Source organism: Amblyraja radiata, chromosome 23, assembly GCF_010909765.2.
Source record: "Amblyraja radiata isolate CabotCenter1 chromosome 23, sAmbRad1.1.pri, whole genome shotgun sequence".
NCBI lineage: Eukaryota > Metazoa > Chordata > Chondrichthyes > Rajiformes > Rajidae > Amblyraja > Amblyraja radiata.
In genome coordinates this window covers 25,338,459-25,356,521 of record NC_045978.1, presented here as the reverse complement: position 1 = coordinate 25,356,521, position 18,063 = coordinate 25,338,459, and the positions used below count along the sequence as shown (strand labels likewise).

The following is an 18,063-nucleotide window of genomic DNA, read 5'->3' as shown; positions in this document are numbered from 1 at the left end:
GTGCCGCTCTTTTTAAGAATGATGGATTCAATTGAAAAAGGCTGAACGTTATCTTACAGTCATTATACCAGGAACCATATATAGAATGGGATAAATGTATATTTTGTATTGAAGGATAGATAGTTCACAAACAAATTAAACATGCTTGCATTCAAGAAATCGGTCGATTGAGATCAGTTATTTTTGTTAATCAGAATTGAAAACGGAAATATTGTGGTGGTGGAGATGAAAGGATGAGTTCATTTTTGGCACCTCTGACATTTTTATTGCAATTTTCCTTTATTTTTTTTTAGATAGGTTAAATTAATGGCCAGTTCCTTAACAGGGTCCAAAAATGAAATCCATTTAGGAGGGTTGTAGATAGATTATATAAGATACAGACATCCCTAGAAGTCAAATACTCTTTGCGAATGTGATCAAGACCATAATGTATAATCCAGGAAATGGATTTGATCTTTCAGCCTTCAAACACATTGCAGCATTTAATGATAAAATAGCTGATCAATAATATTATGTCACATACTCCCTTTTGTCCCATATCCATTAATACCACCAGCTAGCAAAAATTTAGCAATCTCACATTAGCATACAGGAAAAGAATCTAAAGACATTGACCAGCTTATTTTTGCTGTGGACATGGAAAAGCAACAACACTTATTTGCACATCCCATTATCTGATGGTACAAGGACTGAGGCACAGATTTCAAGATCTGGGCATAATATTAATGGGTGAGGTGCAGAAAACCCCCCAACCTTTTTTAGATGATGATCTGGAATTATTACCTCCCAGGTGATAGAACAATCATTAGGGTATTCAAATGGGAAAAACAATGTGCCAGAGTAATTGAGCGGGTCAGGCAGCATCTCTGGAAAACATAGATATGTTACCTATCCAAGTTCTCTAGCAATGCTGTCGGATCAGCTGAGTTACTCCAATTGGACTTTGTGTCTTTCTTTTGTAAACTAAACCAGCATTTGCAGTTCCTTGTGTCTTTATATTCAAATTGGAATTGGATAAACATTTGAGAAAAAGTAATTTTCAGGGTTTTGAGGAATGTGTACAGGTATGGAATTATTTGGACGCAAGCATGATGGGCTGAATGGCCTCCAATTAAGCTCTTATAATGCTACACAATGATATTGTGGTGCAATTATTGTGAAGGTTTATGCTGACAGCCAAACAATCATGGTGGAGCAGCAGCTAGTGGAGCTGCTGCCTTACAACTCCAGTGATGGGGACTCAATATGGACCAATGGTGGTGCCCGTGTGGAGTTTGCACATTCTCCCTGTAACCACATGGGTTTCCTCTGGAAGCTCCTGTTATCTATAATACCCTACAAAATTTGTGGTTTGAAAGGTTAATTCACCACTGTAAATCACCTTTCGCGTGCAGATGGCAAAATCTAGGTGGAGAATAAAATGAGTTAGATTAGATTTAGAATGGATGTGTGATGGGTAATTGGGGCTCAAAGGATCCATTCTGTGTAATACCTCTGATTTTACCAAGCTTTGCCTGCTAAACTAAAATAGATTATTAAAAAGAAAATTACATAGTTTACATCAAACTTCATCAATATCACATTAGTTTTGGACAAAGGCTGTGTTAGGAAGGTGGAGGAACTAGAGCATTGACTATATTTATTGATCTTTGGAAATTGGTTTATAGTTTTTGTAATTGCCAAGATACTGTGAAAACAATTTTGCGTGCTCTCCATGCAATAAAAGAGAAAATAAACAGAATGCTGAATATGGAGTTAAAGTGTAGATTTTTTTTTAAAGTGCAAGGGCTGCAATGAGGTAGATTGGAAGATCGGGAATTGAGCCTCAGACTACGAGAAATCCATTCAAAAATCTGATATCAGATTTTTGAATGGATTTCAAAACTCTTTAACCGTACTCTTTAACTTTATGTTCATTCTCTGAAAAAAGGTCTTTAAATCCTAATGTGCATTTAAAGCATCTGGTGCATGCAATGGGGTTTCAATGAATTCCTGTCAATTCCTGTAACCATACAACTTTGTATAACGAATGTAATAAATAGGTCAGTTACTGCATTCAATATTTTTTCTCCCACATATAGAAGGAACACTGAAGAGGTCACGAAGAGCCAATGTGCATCTTCCTGACCTAATATTATAAAGACATTTCAGTTTGATTCAGAACTAAATAAATAAAGATTTTTTTTCTTCCCATACCGACTTTATTAACAAATCCTAGGAACCACTGGGTGTTTAGTCGAAGCCAAACACCAATATCAAGGCAGTCTAAATACATGCATCTCAGTTGAAAAACAGACACCATAATGCAAAGACAAAACACCAGGTTGACATGGAACTTGGAAATTAAATGAAAACTTTCAGAAACAGGTTAGCTAGCATATATGAAGAGACAAAGTTAACATTACAACTCACTGCCTTTCATGCAATTATTCTGTATTCTGATGCAAAAAAGGTCCAGCATGAAAATGTCAAGCGGGATTTCAGTGATGCGAAATTCAGTAACCAGATTTCTGCCTATAAATTCTGAGTGGGTTACAACCCTTTTATATTTTCAATCTTGCTCTTGTACACCCCCAAGATATACATGTAAAGAAAAGGCAAATGTACACATTACATAATAACCAATGGACACCATCAAATACATCAAACAACCACTAATCCTACACCATCATATTAAATACAAGTATAAGCTCAAAAAGGAAAAACCCTCAGTTAGGCACTTGGGTCATATTTCATACTTCAAGCATAGAAGGTAAGAACAAGAAATAATGCAACGTGCTTGCTTTGACCTTTATATTACGGGCATCTTCTTTTCTTTTAATCAGCCACTGATTGTATAATTGTATTAAAAAATAAGCAATTTCAGAAAAGCCAGCATTTATGAAATCTATGCAGAGACAAAGTTAACCTTACAATTTTCATCCAAACATCAACTTTTATTAAAAAAAATTTTTAATTAGGATTTCTGGAATTCTAGTTTAAAAAAAAGCATTAAAATAACCATCAGCTTCAAATTGGAGGTTCATGTCAAAGTCTCATTGTTTTAGCATGCGACTAGAGAGGTTATATCGTTCAATAATCCTACACATTTGTGCATTAATATCAGAGTGGACGTGTAGAAGGCAGCTTGCGAGTTTTGTTTCATAAATTCTTGAGGAAACGGGAAAGGGGGAAGATCAGAACACCAATCAAAATAGGGCAAAAAATGTCTTTATAAATTAGTCCTGTTACAACCATAGACATACAGAGAGAATAGGCTAGTCACTGGTAAACAATGACGACAGGAGTTCTGGTTTGTTCAGTGAGAAAGGCACTGGGCAGCCATTTTGGGATGCAGGAATCAAAGCCACAAAGACAGATGGGGTGGAAATTTTAATTCAGGAGTCATAACCATATGATGCGTAAAATTACAACTCTCTAAAGGCAGTCTCATGGCTGTATGTAGAGTCTCCAGTCTAGCATTAATTAAATAAGAGAAACTACCAGATAACTGATGCTTGGAAGAAATCAAATCATATGAGACTCCAAAAATAAATACAATTCTATTGGGATTGAACAGGTCATGCAGTCTGCATCTGTGGGAGGAAATGGACCAACACTCTTTACCATTGCCTCTTTCCACCAGCTATCTCCCCTTACTCCATCAGTTTGAAGCATCACAACCAGAAATGCAGTCTATCCATTGCCTCCACAGATGCAGCCTGACCTACAAGTTCCTCCAGCATTTTGTCTTTGCTTGAGATTTCAGCATCTGCAATCTCTTGCAACTCCACTAAAGTTATGCCCCTGTCCCACTTAGGAAACCTGAACGGAAACCTCTGGAGACTTTGCGCCCCACCCAAGGTTTCCGTGCGGTTCCCGGAGGTTGCAGGTAGTGGAAGCAGGTAGGGAGACTGACAAAAACCTCTGGGAACCGCACGGGAACCTTGGGTGGGGCACAAAGTTCCCAGAGGTTTCCGTTCATGTTTCCTAAGTGGGACAGGGGCATTATGAACAGCATGTTTTTATCCTGAAAAAAAAAAATACAAGCAATTTTTATTTGTGCTTTTTATGAGGGGCCCTGGATGTCAGTTCCTGAATCCTGGGACAAATCTATTGAGACTAACAGGAAAATAATCCCCCTTTGTCTTTATCCTCCAAACTAAATCAATAAATCATCTTTCTTTCAGTGTGGTTAGATATCAAAGCAGTGATTAATTAGCTACCAAAATTGTATTATGTCCCTCAAAGGAACCGAGATAAAGATTTAAAAATGTTCCCATATTTTATTCCATGCGCTTACAAAATGCAAACTAATTTGAGTCCTTCAGGAGAATCCATTTCTTTTCATTATCCACCCAATTTTGACTCCATCTATCATAAGCAAGGGATATGGGCAGAAGGCAGGATATAGGATGATCAGCCATGATCACATTGAATGGCAGTGCTGTCTTGAAGGGCCAAATGGCCTACTCCTGCACCTATTTTCTATGTCTCTAACCACAATCTTTGACTATCAAATAGAAAATCAGGTACTGTATTACAGACAACAAAAAGGGAAGGAAAAGCTAACACTTACAGTGTAAAGTAGTTGTACAAAACAATGGTACTTTTTGTTACGTAGGATCTTGCATATCTACCCATAGGAGGCAGGAGTCACGGGTAGAGGTGGCACCTCTGACAACGCGGAGCTCCTTCAGTACTACAACAGAGTACAAGGTTGGAATCTTTCGAGTGGGGTTTGAATCAAGCATCAGATGCAGAGACGAGAGAGCTAAACTCTGGTCTTTAAATAAAAAGACAGTCTTTGGAGAAAAATAATGCATCAAAACCACAGACAATGTTTCCTCCATGCAAATAAATAAAGTGCACGTTGGCATGCACAGCTGCAAGCTTATCCCGCAAGGTCAAACAACTAAAATTCATCCTTTGAGCATGTATTCTGGTTGTTTTGTTGAAGTGCTACCCATTGCACTGCCTGTGCTTGCATAACTGCACAAATCATTGGGTGCAGAATCTATTGGTGGTCAGTTGCGCAGTGTGAATGAAGCCATAGTGGGTACGCCGCCAAGGCTGAAGACCCTGCTCGTCAACTCTCTCCCGTCCCTCGCGTTGTACTGGCCGGGCTCGCGGCTGCGGATGGCATTCAGGTGCCGGTTCCGCGAGAGGATGGCCACCATGTTGTTCAGCTTCGAGCGGATGGTGGAGTAGTGCAGCTGCCGCTCTTTGCTCAGCTTCTGAAAGTAGTTCCTCAGCGAGGTGTCGGCACTGTGGTGGGCCAGGTGCGGGTACCCGGCAGCTAGGCGGCAAGGCTGACCCTCAGAACCAGTGGTACCAGATGAACTACTTGAACTGGCCGTGGACTCGGCAGTGGAGGCAGGAGGCAGATCGGGCAAGTCCGTAGTCTCGCCGTCACCCACTGTAGTGGGCGACACCAGCACTGAAGAAGTTATTACTTGAGCCCGTTGAACGACCTCAGTCACAGCAGACGTCTGAGTTTCAGACGATTGAGAGATGAATGATGTTTGGGTTTCCATCTCCTTTGTTAAAGCACAGGTTTGTGTAGAAACCCCCTGCATCCCGGCCTCTGGCATCCACTGCGGCTCAGTCTGCGTCGAAATGGTCCTCACCTCTTCAGGCACCAGTGGAACGTTATCAGCCAGGGTCGATGCTTCACACCCACGCTGGTCCAGGGTCGATGCTTCACACCCACGCTGGTCCAGGGCTGACCCAGGGTTTTCTTGTCGTCGCCTTTTCTCGGCAGGTTTGAGATTTCTTGGAGAACACTGAATGATTCCTTGTCTTAGAACATTGGCGAGCGCGGGGTCTTTGGCCAGCAATCTTTTCATCGTGAACTCCTCGTAAATAGCTTGATTCCCGTAGCCATTGTGCGTGGAAGGTACCGGTTCCGACTGGGCATACAGTATTCGGAACTCTTCATCATAGTATTCTGCCAACTGCCCCGACAGCACAGTCAGGTTACTGCGGTTCAGTTTGCCATCCGTCCAAGTGAAGCTGCAGAAGAAATGGAGGCAGCAAAACATGGGGGATAAGGGTTACACACAAACAGGGACAAAATGGCAGGGAAAGGTTAAATAAAAGGCAAGGACCAATTAAAAAAAAAAAACAAACCCAAAAAACCCACCCACAGATTCAGATTTAACTTTAATTGTCATTGTCAGTGTACAATACAGAGACAACAAAATGCAGTTAGCATCTCCCTGGAAGAGCGACATAGAATATGATTTCAATAAATAAATCTATTTACATGCATACAGTCATAGTGTTTTTCCTGTGGGAGGAGTGGGGGGGGGGGGGGGGGGGGGGGGAGGTCACCGGCAGTCACCGAGGTACATTGTTGAGTAGTGTGACAGTCGCAGGGAAGAAGCTGTTCCTGGACCTGCTGGTCCGGCAACGGAGAGACCTGTAGCGCCTCCCGGATGGTAAGAGGGTAAACAGTCCATGGTTGGGGTGAGAGCAGTCATTGGCAATGCTGAGCGCCCTTCGCAGACATAGTTAGCACTTCAAGAGATGGCTCCAATAATACAATTTAGTTTAGTTTAGAGATACAGCGCGGAAACAGGCCATTTGGCCCATCGAGTCTGCACCAATCACCTATCCCAGCACACTAACGCTATCCAACACACACTAGGGACAATTTTCAATACTACCAAACCAATTAACCTACAAACCTGCTCATCTTTGGAGTGTGGGAGGTAACTGGAGATCCCATAAAAAACCCATGCAGGTCACGTGGAGAACATACAAACTCCGTACAGGTAGGCTCTGAAAGGCAGCAACTCTACTGCTGTGCCACCTGGTCTACATTTATGCAACATCATTCAAGCAAATTTTGCACAAGAAGTAGAGGTCTTAACACCGATTAGGGAAAATTAAACAGAGATGACCACCTCTTAATTGCTTTGGAGACCTGCCTTAAGTCCACATTTTTAATCTGACTTCTATTATACTCCACTCTTATTGCCTAAATCAATAAATCTTTTTCTCCCCTCAATCCTAATTAGATGTATTGAATTGATTTAAAAAAAAAATACAGCATGGAAACTGACCCTTCAGCCCTCCGAGTCCACACCAACCATCCATCACCCATTCACACTAGTTCTATGTTGTCCCACTTTTGCATCAGCTCCCTCCACACTTGGAGCAATTAACCTTCTAACCTGCATGTCCTTGGGATATGGGAGGAAACGAGAGCACCTGAAGGAAACCTACACAGTCACAGAGAGAACATACAAACTACACAGACAGCACCCGAGGTCAGAATCAAATCCGGGTTTCTGGCACTTTGAAGCAGCTGTACCAGCATAATCTATTTGCTTAAATCAATAATGCTGCATGGCTCACTGTCAAACAGTGACCTATGCACATTGTACATTCAAAATGGGATCAAAGGCTGACTTTCAGAATCTACTGAACCAAACAAACAGCTGTACTATATATAAAATGCTCTGCACTTTCATATACAGATCCACCACTGATTTTCCAGCAACTAGTGGTCCGGCACCTCCTATAATCCGGACAAAATTACAAAAGCGCACTTGGAAACCCCCCCCCCCCCCCCCCCCCCCAACAACAAAATCTGGTGCCTAGGCCGGGTGAGGCGACTTCATCGGGACTTTGCTCCGATCAGCGGGTCGAATTTGTCCCCTGTGGCTGGGGCTCTGATACTCCGGCCCGGCCAAAGCCAGCAGATCCGTTCCCATAACCGACCCAAGACCGACTTTGCGGGCCGATATCGCAGCCCCTAGGCGGCCTGTTCCAGTACCATTGGACTCCTCTCGGAGGCCATGACCTTTGTTGGCCCAGCAAAATGGATAATACAAAGGCTCTGGAACCAAGGATGCCAGGGGATTGAGGGGGAGGGAAAAAAAAAAGTGGTAGACCTGTATAAAGCACTTGCAAATTAAATGTTCTAATAAAGAAGTGATAAAAGGCAGTGTGTGGGGGAAAGAATACTTACTTCTCTCCCTACTGCAAGGCAAGGGGAATAATTTATCTACCCCATACCTTCCATCAACAAAAGAGTGTTTAAAGGACACGCACTTTCTGGGGAATCATTTGCGATACAAAGGCATTGCGTGGCAATATTACTAACAATTACAATTCATAGTAAATCTACGGGTGATTATTCATAGATTTAAATACAAACAACATTCTATTTTACCTGTAGGAGCCTGTAGCTACTTTCTCACAGTCAATTAACAAGAATTTTTCATGGACTTTTCCAATAACTTTGGCTCCTGTTCTCGAGTAATAAGTACATCCCTTTAAAGTGCGGACTCTCATTTTCTGGAAGTAAAGAATAGATAAATGTGAAACAAATAGTTTAGGCAGCTTTTAGACTTTACTTTATAGATACAGCACGGAAACAAGCCCTTCGATCCACTGAGCCTGCACTGACCAGCAATCACCCTAGTGTGATTGTCCTACACACTAGGGACAATTTACAATCTTTTACCAAAGCCAATTAACCTACAAATCTCTACGTCTCTGGGATGTGGGAGGAAACTGGAGCAGCTGGAGAAAACCCCGTACAGACAGCACCCATAGTCAAGATCGAACCCAGGTCTCTGGCGCTGTAAGGCTGCAACTCTACCACTGTGCCACCCCAAACCGTGGGAACACATTTGTACAAGCCAATTTCAACTGCATTTAGTACAGGGGACTATCTGATATGATACAAAGGGAAGAGATACAAACCAGAATGTAGTGTCGGGTAACCATGTTAGACTTGAATGTCTAGGGTTGGGGCTCAGGGAAGGGAAAATTTAAAAATAGCTACAGCTCTCTCAAACACAATCTCAATAGAAGCTATTTAAAAAATAAACGCAACTACAATAATCTGCCCTGGAAAGGTTGTAGAAAGAATTGATGAATAGAGAACTGCAATAAGCATTTGAAGGGGCTATTGTGGAATAGAATAATTGAATTAATTTGATTAAAAGTCTCCAAAGGCTAGCACAGTGCAATGGGCAGAAAGGCCTCAATTCTAGCAGGCACAGCTTTAAGAGGGGCAAAGTATAAAGGAGATGAGTGGGCTTTGTTGTTTTTGTTATACTGTTAAACAGAGGGTGGCGGGTGCCTAGTGTCTGAAGAAGGGTCTCGTGCATCATTTCACAGAAATATCCTTGATCTCTGCGATTCCTGCAGCAATTTAGTTTTCTGTAGAGATACAGCGTGAAAACAGGTCTGTTGGCCCACTGAGTCCACACCGATCAATTGTACACACTAGGGACAATTTACAGAAGCCAAGAAAACTGCACATCTTTGGAATGTGGGAGGAAACCGGTGCACCTGGAGTAAACGCATGCGGTCACTGGGAGAACGTGCAAACTCCGCAGGGACAGCACCCTTAGTCAGGAAAGAACTCAAGTCTCTGGTGCTGCAAGGCAGCAACTCTACCGCTGTGCAATAATTTGAAGTGACAAACTGTCAACATCTTCACTTGCCACACTAATGACAACGGACACAACACGAGGGTTGATCGCATATATCTTGATAGGCGGAGGAGGAAGCTGCCACAAACAGGGATGCAGACTTTGAGATCATGATTTACTCGCCACCTAGATGTGACCAATATTAGCAGAGAAAGAGGAAAAACCAAAAACCATCTCAAGTTAGAATTTCCACTGCAGCAAGCATGTGGAGCTCTCAGTGGGCCAAAGGCCCCGGTTTCATAGTATCTTTCATACAATTCCTTTGCCACCTCTGGTGTAATCCTGGAACTCTCTATCCCACACCACTGCGGGAGTTCCTACACCAGAAGGTCTGCAGTGGTTGAAGGCAGCAGCTCACTAACAGCTTCTTAAGCACAACTCAAGAAGAACGAGTGCTTGAAAGGGTTCAGAGAAGATTTACCTGGATGTAGCCAGGACCTGTGGGATTGAGCTACAGAGAGAGGTTGAGCAGGCTGGGGCTCTATTCTTTGGAGCCCAGGAGGATGAAGGGTGATCACATAGAGATGTACAAAATCACAAGAGGAATAGATAAGATAAACGCACAATATTTTGCCCAGAGTAGGTGAATTGGAAACCAGAGGACATAGTTTTAGGGTGAGGGGGGAAATGGGAACCTGAGGGGTAATATTTTTTTTTTGCATCCAAAGGTGGTGGTGGGTGTATAGAATGAGTACCGGAGGAGGTAGTTGAAGCAGGCACTATCGCAACGTTTAAGAAACATTTATACAGATACATGGATAGGGCAGATTTAGAGGCATATGGGCCAAACGCATTTTCCTTGTTTCTATGTTTGACTGCTCTGGGTCTGTATTTGTCAGAGATTAGAAGCACCTAATTGAAACTGAATAGCGCAAGGCCTGGATAGAATGGATGTGGAGACGATGTTTCCATAGTGGGAAAATCTAGAACCAGAGGGTACAGCCTCAGAATAAAAGCACATACCTTTTGAAAGGAGAACAGGAAGAATTTCTTTAGCCTGATGGTGGTGAATCTGTGGAATTCATTTTCACAGACGGCTCTGGAGGCCAAGTCATTTGGGTATTTATAAAGTGGAGATTGATAGTTCCTGATCAATACGGGTGTCAAAGTTTATGGGGAGAAGACAGGAGTATGGGGTTGAGAGGGAAAAACAGGTCAACCATGATAGCAGCCTCGATGGGATGAATGGCCTAATTCTGCTCCTATGACTTACGACACCTTTCACTGCATCTCTGCTCGCATGACAATAATAATCTAAAAATAATTAGACGTACCCTCTCTTCATCCACCCAGACACCAGCATCCCGGCACATTTGTTGAAACTGTGGGAGACCAGATTGATCGAGAAGGATATAGACAGGGATTCTTCTCCTTCTGCAGGCTTCATGGAGGTCTTGGAGAATGTCGATATCGGTGAATGAGTCCATCACTACTGCAATAACCTGCAATATATTAAAATATAAACATGCTTAGAAATTCAGTGAACTTTGCAACTCTGTCGTCATCAAAGCAACACTTGTGTACTGTGTTCAAAAGGGAACTGCAGATGCTGGAATATCGAAGGTACACAAAATTGCTGGGGAAACTCAGCGGGTGCAGCAGCATCTATGGCGCGAAGGAAATAGGCGACGTTTCGGGCCGAAACCCTTCTTCAGACTGATGGGGGGTGGGGAAAGAAAGAAGGAAAAAGGGAGGAGGAGGAGGAGCCCGAGGGCGGGCGCATGGGAGGGTGGGAGGAGACAGCTAGAGGGTGAAGGAAGGGGAGGAGACAGCACGGGCTAGCCAAATTGGGGGAATTCAATGTTGATGCCATAAGGACGCAGGGACCCCAGACGGAATATGAGGTGCTGTTCCTCCAATTTCCGCTGTTGCTCACTCTGGCAATGGAGGAGACCCAGGACAGAGAGGTCGGATTGGGAATGGGAGGGGGAGTTGAAGTGCTGAGCCACCGGGAGGTTAGGTAGGTTATTGCGGACTGAGCGGAGGTGTTCGGCGAAACGGTCGCCCAACCTACGCTTGGTCTCACCGATGTAAATCAGCTGACATCTAGAGCAGCGGATGCAGTAGATGAGGTTGGAGGAGATACAGGTGAACCTTTGTCGCACCTGGAACGACTGCTTGGGACCTTGAATGGAGTCGAGGGGGGAGGTGAAGGGACAGGTGTTGCATTTCTTGCGGTTGCCACTTGTGTACTGCCTAGGTCAGGTCTGCTACATGGTTTTACTGGGTTGTATACAAAACAAAGCATTTCACTATCCCTGGGTGCATATGACAATAAAGTATCATAGAATGATTGAGCAGTGGGTTAGCTGGGAGGTGTATTTTGCAATTTGGACCAGTTTTCTACAATTAAAAAAAGTGCTGGAAATGCTTAGCAGCTCGGGCAGTATCTGTGGAGCACAGTTGGTGCTAAAAGTCAATGCGTTTCATCAGAACACAGAGAGTGCCGGAGTAACACTAGTGGGTCAGGCAGAATCTAGAGTGAATGGGTCTCTTTCAGTAGTCAGGATCGAACTCAGGACTCTGGCGCTGCAAGGCAGCAACTCCACCGCTGCGCCACTGTGCCCCCGCCCGATGCTTCCCTTTGTTTCCTTTGCTCTGAATTTCCAGAACCCATTATATATTTTTCTTTTAAATTCCTTTTCATTATCCACAGCCAAGGACTTCGGAGGAGCATTTGTGTTTAATCCTTCCAATCCAATGCATGCTGTCATTATGTTTAAGAAGGAACTGCAGATGCTGGAAAATCAAAGGTAGACAAAAATGCTGGAGAAACTCAGCGGGTGCAGCAGCATCCATGGAGCGAAGGAAATAGGCAACGTTTCGGGCCGAAACCCTTATGTGGGATAAAATAAAGGGAATGGAGTAACAGAACCCAAGGCATTGTTAATGCCCAAGGTAGTCTAACCAAAAATCACGATTCTTCAGATTAATAGTGTTGCAATTACTGGTGGGAGACCGCTTTTCGGGGCTTCTGCAACGGCGACTTCTCCCGCCCGAGTAGCGGGGTCGAGGATGACCTGGAGCGGGGCCTTACATCACCGCCCGGCGTGGCTTCAACGGCTGCGGGACTTTGCTAGAGCCCGCCGGGGGCTCCAACAACCAGACCCGGAGCGTGGCCTTGCATCGCCCGGCAGTGGCTTTAATGGCCGCGGGACAATTGCCATCGCCCGCCGGGGGCTTTGACTCTGACATCGGGAGGGGAATGGGGAGTGCAGGGGAGAGATAAGTTTTTTTGCCTTCCATCACAGCGAGGAGGAGATGCGCTGTGATGGATGTCTGTGTAAATTGTGTTGTGTCTTGGGTCTTTTTTTTCCATGTGTGTATGACTGCAGAAACAACATTTCATTTGAGCCTCTATGAGGTTCAAGTGACAAATAAATTGTATTGTATTGTATTGTTGTAGAACAGTACAGCGTAGGAAGAGGCCCTACGGCCCATAATGTGTGTGTTGAACATGGTGCCAGGTCCAACCAATCTCCTCTGCCTGCATATAATCCATATCTTTTCATTGCCCACATAGCCATGTGCCTAATTAAAAGCCTTTAAATATCCACCATCATAACTACTGCCACATCTGCAATGCATTCCAGGCACCGACCACACTGTACAAAAATAAACATGACCAACACCTCTGCTTTAAACCCCTCTCGCCTTAAAGCCATGCCTTCAAGTTTGCTGGAACACTGAGAATGTGAAACGTGTTATAAAATTCACTTTTATCTTCCATTTTCCCCTCACAAAAAATAGTTGATAAGTAGTTTAGTTTAGAGAGTAACAGGTCCTTCGACCCACCGAATCCACAACGACCAGCAATCCCCGCACATTTACACTATCCTACACATGCGAGAGACAATTTACACTTATACCAGTATACAAACCCAAGCCAATTAACTTACAAACCTGTATGTTTTGAGTGTGGTAGGAAACCGAAAAGCTCGGAGAAAACCCACGCGGTCACAGCTAGAACATACAAACTCCGTACAGACAGCCCCCGTAGTCTAGATCGAACCTGGGTCTCTGGCGCTGCAAGCGTATTAAAGCAGCAGCTCTACTGATAATCCAGTGATAAACTCTGATAATCCAGCATCTTGGAGAAGTGGAACAGAGGCATTTTCCAGATCAAAATACCTATCAAATTGAGGGTATTGTAGGAAAGATTATAAACGTCGCAAAATGAAGAGTGCTGGCAATTGGACATAAATGAGGAAGCAGATTAAACCTTAACATTGGAGGCACAAGGAACTGCAGATGCTGGAGTCTTGAGCAAAGCACAAAGTGCTGGAGGAAATCAGCGAGTCAGGCAGCATCTTGAAGGGATTGGGTAGAAGTTTCCCCGATCTGAAACGTCACCTGTCCATTCCCTGCACAGATGTTGCCGACTGTCTCAGTTCCTCCAGCACTTTGTGTTTTGCTTAAAATTTAACATTGGGTTTTGTCCAAGTACAATCCATATTTGAAGCTCATTGCAAAAACAATAATGGTTTATGGATGTGCATACTTTGAATTCAGACCCTGCAAAAATAAAACACTAATACATATTTCAGTGTTATCAAGTTTTCAGTGTTATGCTATATCAATACCCAAGGGTAGGTGTTCAGTGTATATATATATATATATGGATGTGATTGAGGATTACAGCCAGTATTTCTAGTTCTGTAATGCCCAAGCTTCAATCCATGTGCTTATTAGGTTGTCTACTTAGAGAGAATGAACCACATATTGTAAGTAAATCAATACTTAGACAGAATAGTCTGTTTTGATCTTCATACATATAAACAAAGCAACTTACTCATTGTGATCAACTCTACCATCTCCATGGCAGCATTAGAAACAAAATGCTGGAGTAACTCAGTGGGACAGACAGCATCTCTGGAGAAAAGGAATGAGTGATATTTCGGGTCGAGACCCTTCTTCAGACTGAAATTCACGGGAAAGGGAAACGAGAGAAATAGACAATGATATAGAGATATAGGACAAATGAAAGATATACAAAAAAACTAACAATGATTAAGGAACTAACAATGGCCCGTTTCCTGTATCATTGTTACTTTTTTTTTTGCACATCTTTCATTCCTTCTCCTTCTCCCCAGAGATGCTGCTTGTCCTGAGTTACTCCAGCATTTTGTGTCTATCTTCAGTTTAGACCAGCATCTGTAGTTCTTTCCTACATACAGTGCCCTCCATAATGTTTGGGACATGGACCCATTATTTATTTATTTGCCTCTGTACTCCACAATTTCAGATTTGTAATAGAAAAAAAAAAATGTGGTTAAAGTGCACATGGTCAGATGTTAATAAAGGCCATTTCTGTACATTTTGGTTTCACCATGTAGAAATTACAGCAGTGTTTATACATTGCCCCCCCATTTCAGGGCACCATAATGTTTGGGACACAGCAGTGTCATGTAAATGAAAGTAGTTATGTTTAATATTTTGTTGCATATCCTTTGCATGCAATGGCTGCTTGAAGTCTGCGATTCATGGACATCACCAGTTGCCAGGTGTCTTCTCTTGTGATGCTCTGCCAGGCCTGTATTGCTGCCATCTTTAGCTTATGCTTGTCTTGGGGGCTAGTCCCCTTCAGTTTTCTCTTCAACTTATAAAAGGCATGCTCAATTGGGTTCAGATCGGGTGATTAACTTGGCCACTCAAGAATTTAGTATTTTTTATAGCTTTGAAAAAACTACTTTGTTGCTTTAGCAGCATGTTTGGGATCATTGTCTTGCCGTAGAATGAACCGTCGGCCAATTAGTTTTGAGGCATTTGTTTAAACTTGAGCAGATAGGATGTGTCCATACACTTCAGAATTCATTATGATACTACCATCAGCAGTTGTATCATCAATTAATACAAGTGAGCCAGTACCTTCAGCAGCCATACATGCCCAGGCCATAACACCCCCACCACCGTGTTTCACAGATGAGGTGGTATGCTTTGGATCTTGGGCAGTTCCTTCTCTCCCCCCCATACTTTGCTCTTGCAATCACTCTGATATAAGTTAATCTTCATCTTATCTGTCCACAAGACCTTTTTCCAGAACTGTGGTTGCTCTTTTAAGTACTTCTTGGCAAACTGTAACCTGGCCATCCTATTTTTGCAGCTAACCTGTGGTTTGCATCTTGCAGTATAGCCTCTGTATTTCTGTTCATGAAGTCTTCAGCGGACAGTGGTCATTGACAAATCCACACCTGACTCCTGAAGAGTGTTTCTGATCTGTCGGACAGGTGTTTGGGGATTTTTCTTTATTATAGAGAGAATTCTTCAGTAATTAGCTGTGGAGGTCTTCCTTGGCCTGTCAGTCTCTTTACGATTAGTAAGCTCACCAGTGCTCTCTTTCTTCTTAATGATGTTCCAAACAGTTGATTTTGGTAAGCCTAAGGTTTGCCTGATGTCTCTAACAGTTTTATTCTTGTTTCTCAGTCTCATAATGGATTCGTTGACTTTCATTGGCACAACTTTTGGTCGTCATGGTGATAAACAGCAATAAAAGTTTCCAAAAGTGATCGAAAGACTAGGTGCTGAGAGCTCTCTTATACCTGCATTAAGGAGGCAATTAAAAACACCTGAGCAATTACAAACACCTGTGATGCCATGTGTCCCAAACATTATGGTGCCTTGAAATGGGAGGGACTATGTATAAACACAGCTGTAATTTCTATTTGGTAAAACCAAAATGTATAAAAATGGCCTTTAATAAAATCTTGTCAATGTGCACTTTAACCACGTGATTTTTTTTGTATTACAAATCTCAAATTGTGGAGTACAGAGGCAAATAAATAAATGATGGGTCTTTGTCCCAATCATTATGGAGGGCACTGTATAGCCATGGCAGCAATGATAGGTATAAGCAGAGTGTTCAGATGCTGTGTTAATTTATTCTGACCTTATTGATTTACCCTAAGAGGAGGAAGGAGCTGCAGATGTTGGTTTATACCAAAGATTCAGACCACAGTCTGAAGAAGGGTTACAACTTAACATGTCACCTATACCTTTTCTTGTGGGACTAGTGTAGATGGGGCATTTTGGTCAGCATGGGCTGAAGGGCCGGTTACCAAACTCTATGACTATGTTTGTAGGAGTTTAAAATGGCCCAATTCACCATTCAAAGTGGAGCAAGAGAGTTAATCCTAACATACCAAACATCTTTGAGGAAGGGTCCTACACAAATCAGTTTGAAGAAGGGTCCTGACCCAAAGCATCACCTCCAGAGATGCTGCCTGGCCCATTAAAGTTACTCAAGTATTTTGTCTTTTTCTCCTACATAAAAATGGTTCAATGGCGTTCTGGGATGGGAAAAGCACAATAAAACTGCAATATGATCCCACATTCTTTAAACCTTCCCGGTGATGGTTCAGTAACAACAATGAAAAGACATTTAAGCAGGCACAAGGATAAGAAAGGCTCACAGGGAGATGGGCCAAATGGGATGCGCTTAGAAGGGGCATCTTGGTATGGGTTGGACAGAAGGGTCGGTTGTATAACTCTACCTGTTTTGCCTTCCTGATGAGGTTCCTGATGGCTTCCTTGCAGCTATAGATGAGGTCGCCGTAGCTGGGCTGGAAATGCACCTCCACCTCAGGCGCCCCTCTGTACCCGTTGCCCGGGAAGGTGGGCCACCCCAGCTCCAGATTGGGGACTTCCACGTCCGAAACATCAGGGAAGTAAGTCCCGGTGGATTGTCCCTGGGAGCCGGTGAAAGACTGCTCCAGAGTCTCGCCAATGGACTCGGAGGCTCTGACGGTGGACCTCGAGATCTCGGCGATCTCCTCGCCCGACAAGAAGCCAGGCATCTTCTCCCGGTCCAGGAAAGCGGTGTAAGCCTCTCGACCACCGGACACCAACTCTTCCAGGGCCAAGCGCTGGCTTTCGCAGTAGAAGTCGCGAACCCCCACCTCTTGTTTGTCCATGGCGGTCCACCGGGACATTATAGGGAGGTCATCCAAACACTGGGAGTCATTCATGGCGCGGTGCGAGATACTTCACACCTTGACCTTCCTGGTGGTCCTCCTGAGATTCCCCCACTCTCGCTGCTCCCGTCTCGAGGTTCAATGGGTCTCCTGGACCTCACCCCTGGATTATTACTTGCCCCTTTAAAAGTCTTGAACCCCCTCAAAATTGGAACTTGCTGCCTGAAGTCTTGTCCCCTCCAAACCTGAGCTTGCTAGCGGACGTCCCAGCACCGACTCTGCTGCCCGTCTTGAACCTTTAAAGGTAACTCCAGCACTTCGTGTCTATCTTGGACCTCAAAGCTCTGTGCTCACAGCCTATAAAAACGCCTCTGCGAACATCAACCCCGCCCCTGTCGTTGGACAGCTAAAGAGCCAAAGCATTCAAAGATCCCAGTCCCGAGCCCATTGGTTACAGCTCCTACAATCCCTCCCAGTCTAAACTTCCGTCTCTCTTTTATTTTCAAACTGACTTTTATCCACAACCACTTCGGGATTGGCTCCTGGTTTAAATTTTACCGAAAACAGCCGGGAGGGTAGGGTAGGGCCGGACCTGTTATACAATGAAGGCAGGCTCAAAGATTATAGCTCCTCTATAATTTTTGGGCAGGCTTACTGGTAAATGCACAGATACTGAAATTCAAACGCTAAACAACAGGCGCTGCAAAGACTTGCGT

The 18,063-nt window shown here is 43.6% G+C and overlaps 1 protein-coding gene across 1 annotated transcript; it reads right to left on the bottom strand.

The window, feature by feature from the left end:
• Positions 1-3,950: 3,950 nt before the first annotated feature.
• On the bottom strand, positions 3,951-17,790 carry fam83d (family with sequence similarity 83 member D). The gene is made up of 4 exons (XM_033041866.1): positions 16,928-17,790; positions 10,712-10,879; positions 8,165-8,289; positions 3,951-5,994 (listed from the first exon to the last, which is right to left on the bottom strand). The coding sequence occupies exons 1-4, from the start codon at positions 17,399-17,401 to the stop codon at positions 5,007-5,009; spliced, it is 1,755 nt and encodes a 584-aa protein (XP_032897757.1). The 5' UTR covers positions 17,402-17,790; the 3' UTR covers positions 3,951-5,006.
• Positions 17,791-18,063: the final 273 nt, after the last annotated feature.